This window comes from Triticum aestivum, unplaced genomic scaffold, assembly GCF_018294505.1.
Source record: "Triticum aestivum cultivar Chinese Spring unplaced genomic scaffold, IWGSC CS RefSeq v2.1 scaffold231017, whole genome shotgun sequence".
In the NCBI taxonomy this organism is placed as follows: domain Eukaryota; kingdom Viridiplantae; phylum Streptophyta; class Magnoliopsida; order Poales; family Poaceae; genus Triticum; species Triticum aestivum.
Window position 1 is genome coordinate 1 of NW_025240186.1, and position 3,668 is coordinate 3,668.

General features: G+C 50.3%; 1 protein-coding gene across 1 annotated transcript; it reads left to right on the top strand.

Annotated features, from left to right (window-relative positions):
* Nucleotides 1-782: 782 nt before the first annotated feature.
* Nucleotides 783-1,466, top strand: LOC123176772 (E3 ubiquitin-protein ligase Os03g0188200-like). Its single transcript, XM_044590836.1, has one exon. The coding sequence runs from the start codon at nucleotides 817-819 to the stop codon at nucleotides 1,309-1,311; it is 495 nt and encodes a 164-aa protein (XP_044446771.1). The 5' UTR covers nucleotides 783-816; the 3' UTR covers nucleotides 1,312-1,466.
* The last annotated feature ends 2,202 nt before the right edge of the window (nucleotides 1,467-3,668 follow it).

The following is a 3,668-nucleotide window of genomic DNA, read 5'->3' on the forward strand; positions in this document are numbered from 1 at the left end:
GAGAGTACGTGCTAATATGAAATGGTGAACAAACTAGAGCATGTGTTTTTTTCCGTCCGGTTCAAGTGCGGTGCAGAACAGGTGCTCGTCCACGAGGTGGCGAGCCTGGATTGGTCCGGCCCGGCCTGTTACTTCTGTCCCTTCACCTAAAGATGGGATAAAAATCGCAAATTCCACGGCGAGGCATGCAGGACACAGCACAACATGGAACGAAGAACAACCCATGGCAACTCAAAAGAGCAACACGTGGCCAATGCAGAATTAGCCATCCATTAATCCAGTTCCTTCCCACGTTGGACGGCCGCCGACCAGAATCCTATCCGCCCAGAGACAATTAGTAAGGGTACTCCCTCCGTTCGAAAATACTTGTCATCGAAATGGTTGTATGTAGACTTATTTTAGTTATAGATACATCCATTTTATTCATTTTGAGGACAAGTATTTCCGGACGGAGGGAGTACTAAAGAAAACAATTAGTAAAGGAGTCAATGTGCATTTCTGTCAGATCAAGTCAGGGACGAGGATATCTCGTTCTACAAATGTGCATGCTTTTTTTTCTTTTTCTACAAATAAATTAATCAAAGCTAAAAGGCTGATACCGTCGAAAAATAATTCAGAAAAAGGTCCCGGGAATATAAAATCCTGTATATCTCAAGAGGAATAGTTCAAGCAGAAGGTAAAGAAATTGTTGACCAAGAAACGGCAAAGAAGACGTGTTGTAGATTTGGTCATTGGCGCGTTAATTAACTAATTCGTTCGTTGACAGTGTTGCCCTACCTGCCGCTCGACGCGTGGACAAAAGTCGAATATATATATATGTGGTCGCACGGTCAGGTTGCCGCTGTGACCACCATGTCTAGAGACACCGTGCTGATCTGCACCTCCGTGGCCGCGCTCGTCCTGCTCTCCGTCCTCACCTTCCTCTGCTCCAGCAGGCGACGCCAGGGACACGGCTCCTCGTTATCGTCGTCGCACCCGGCCGACGACATCGAGCTCGGCTGCCGGTGCGCCACCGAGGGGATCGACGAGGCCGAGCTGGCCGCGTATCCGACGTCGGTGTACTCCTCGCCGAGACGCGTCGATGATGTCCAGCCTGATGCCGCGCCGTCAACCGACGAGAGCGATCGGGCGCCGGACGACACGACGTGCGCGGTGTGCCTGGCGGAGTACGCGGACGGCGATGAGCTCCGGCGGCTGCCGGGGTGCCAGCACGCGTTCCACCGGCGGTGCGTCGACGAGTGGCTGCGCCGGCGGCCCAGTTGCCCGCTCTGCCGCACGTCGCCGCAGTCCACCACCGCGAAGAATTCCTGAACCGCGCGTCAGAGATAGCTGTCAGCGTGCAGCCAATAGATGGAGAGAGCTAGCTAGATAGGTCGCCTGTGGTGTCGGGACCATTTCGTCCGGCGGCAACAGATGATGTTTCCTGTGAGCAAAGTACATACGTAGGGAGTATATCGTTTTGGCCATGCGACCATTCATGTCTGTTTCCATGCAAAGACAAAGCTAAGATATGGCTTGCACATTCTGTCAGGGCTACCTCTCCATCACTCCATGATTACGAATTCGAGCTACAGACCCATGGGGAAAGGGGGGATCGAGAGGGAGGAGAGAAACACACGCACACGCTATCCTTGCCGGCCACCAGCCGCCTGCCGCCGCCTATTCCCGAAGGGGAACGCTTTGTTTATATCGTTACAAGGCCAAGGGCCCATTCTGGGCCTGCAAGCCGAGACGGAAGTTGAGGCTTGCGTTTGGGTCTTGGGCTGGGCCTTTGATGCTCTTCCTGTGCTCTGTCGCTGACAATCCCCCCCTGTGGATATTCGGCGTGTCCCCAAGCCGATGCGCGAGGGAATCGCTGCTTGAGCTCGTCCAGGTCTTCCCAAACAGCAAGATCTTCAGAATCACCAGACCACTGCAATAACAATTGGAGAATTTTCTTGCCTCCACGAGAACCACCCGTTGTTGGAGAACTTTCTCAGGTACTCGCAAGTTGTCGTCAGTAGAGGGAAGCCGAGCCAACACTTGATCATCATTTTTGAGAACCTCGCGAAGCAGAGAAACATGGAAAACAGGGTGTACCTTGCTAGAAGCAGGAAGATCCAATTTATACGCCACCTCGCCCACTTTCTCCAGTATGGAGAACGGACCGAAGAATTTGTAGGCCAGTTTGTGATTGGCCTGAGGGGCGACTGAAGACTGAGATATGGATGAAGCTTGAGAAAAACTTGGTCACCCACCTCAAATGTTCTCTCTGTTCTATGTTTATCAGCTTGAGCCTTCATGTGTTGTTGACTGCGAAGCAATTGCTGTTTCACTGATTCAAAAATAACTTGACGTTGGTCAAGCCAAAGAGCTAAATCAGGAGAAGCCACTGTGCAGTCAGGGGTTATCCCAAAGTGACGAGGCAGATGCCCGTAGATGATCTCAAACGTAGTCTTCGATGTAGCTGAATGCCAGTTTGTATTATACCAGTATTCACACAAAGGTAGCCATTTTGCCCATTTGGAGGGATGTGCACTGACAAAGCACCTAAGGTAGCACTCCACTTGCTAATTTACACGTTCGGTTTGACCATTTGATTGTGGGTGGCGGGCTGAGCTCATTCGCAGTTGTGTCCCTTGTGTTTGTTGGAACAGCTCTTTCCAAAACAAACTGGTGAAAATGCGGTCACGGTCAGAGACAATGGACAAGGGCATACCATGCAGCTTGTAGACAAAATTCAGAAAAGCCTCTGCCACGACCAAGGCCGTGAAGGGATGCTGCAAGGGTATGAAGTGACCATATTTTGATAGCTTATCAATGACCACTAGGATGCAATTGAAATGCCCTGAAGATGGCAAGCCTTCTATAAAATCCATTGTGACCATTTCCCATGGTAGACTTGGTATTGGTAAGGGTTGCAAAAGGCCAGGATACGGAACTCGCTCGGGTTTAGCTTGCTGACGAACAGTGCAATGCTGCACATACTGCTTGACGATGGATTTCATATGAGACCAACGAAAGAGCTGACGAATACGTCGATATGTGACAGGGAAACCTGAGTGCCCACCCAATGGAGAATCATGAAAAGCTTGGATGATTTTAGAGTGCAAACCAGCATCTGCACCCACCCAGAGACATCCCTTAGTGCAGATCAGCCCATTTTTAAGAGAAAATTTACTGTCGGATGAAGGGGCGACAGCTAGTTTCTGTAGAAGTTGTTGAGAGAATTGAACCACTTGATAGCTAGCAGCAATGTCAGAAAACCAAGCTGGTTGCACTGCAGTCACGACCTGCAGTTCCACTGTATCATGGCGGCGACGGGACAAAGCATCGGCTGCGTTATTTTCAGTGCCCTTCTTATACTGAATTTGATAACGGAGCCCCATTAGTTTTGTGAGAGCCTTTTGCTGCCATTCATTATGGAGACGTTGATCAGCCAAGCTGGTTAAACTGCGCTGGTCAGTCTGTATGATGAATTCATTTAGCAGCAAGTACTGACGCCAATGCTCCACGGCTAGCAATATCGCCAAGAATTCCTTTTCATACACAGAGAGGGATCGGTTTCGTGGTCCCAGAGCCTTGCTAACATAGGCCAATGGATGACCATCCTGCACGAGGACAGCACCTATCCCCACATCACAGGCGTCAGTGGCAATCACAAAGGTTTTACTAAAATTTGGCAGTGC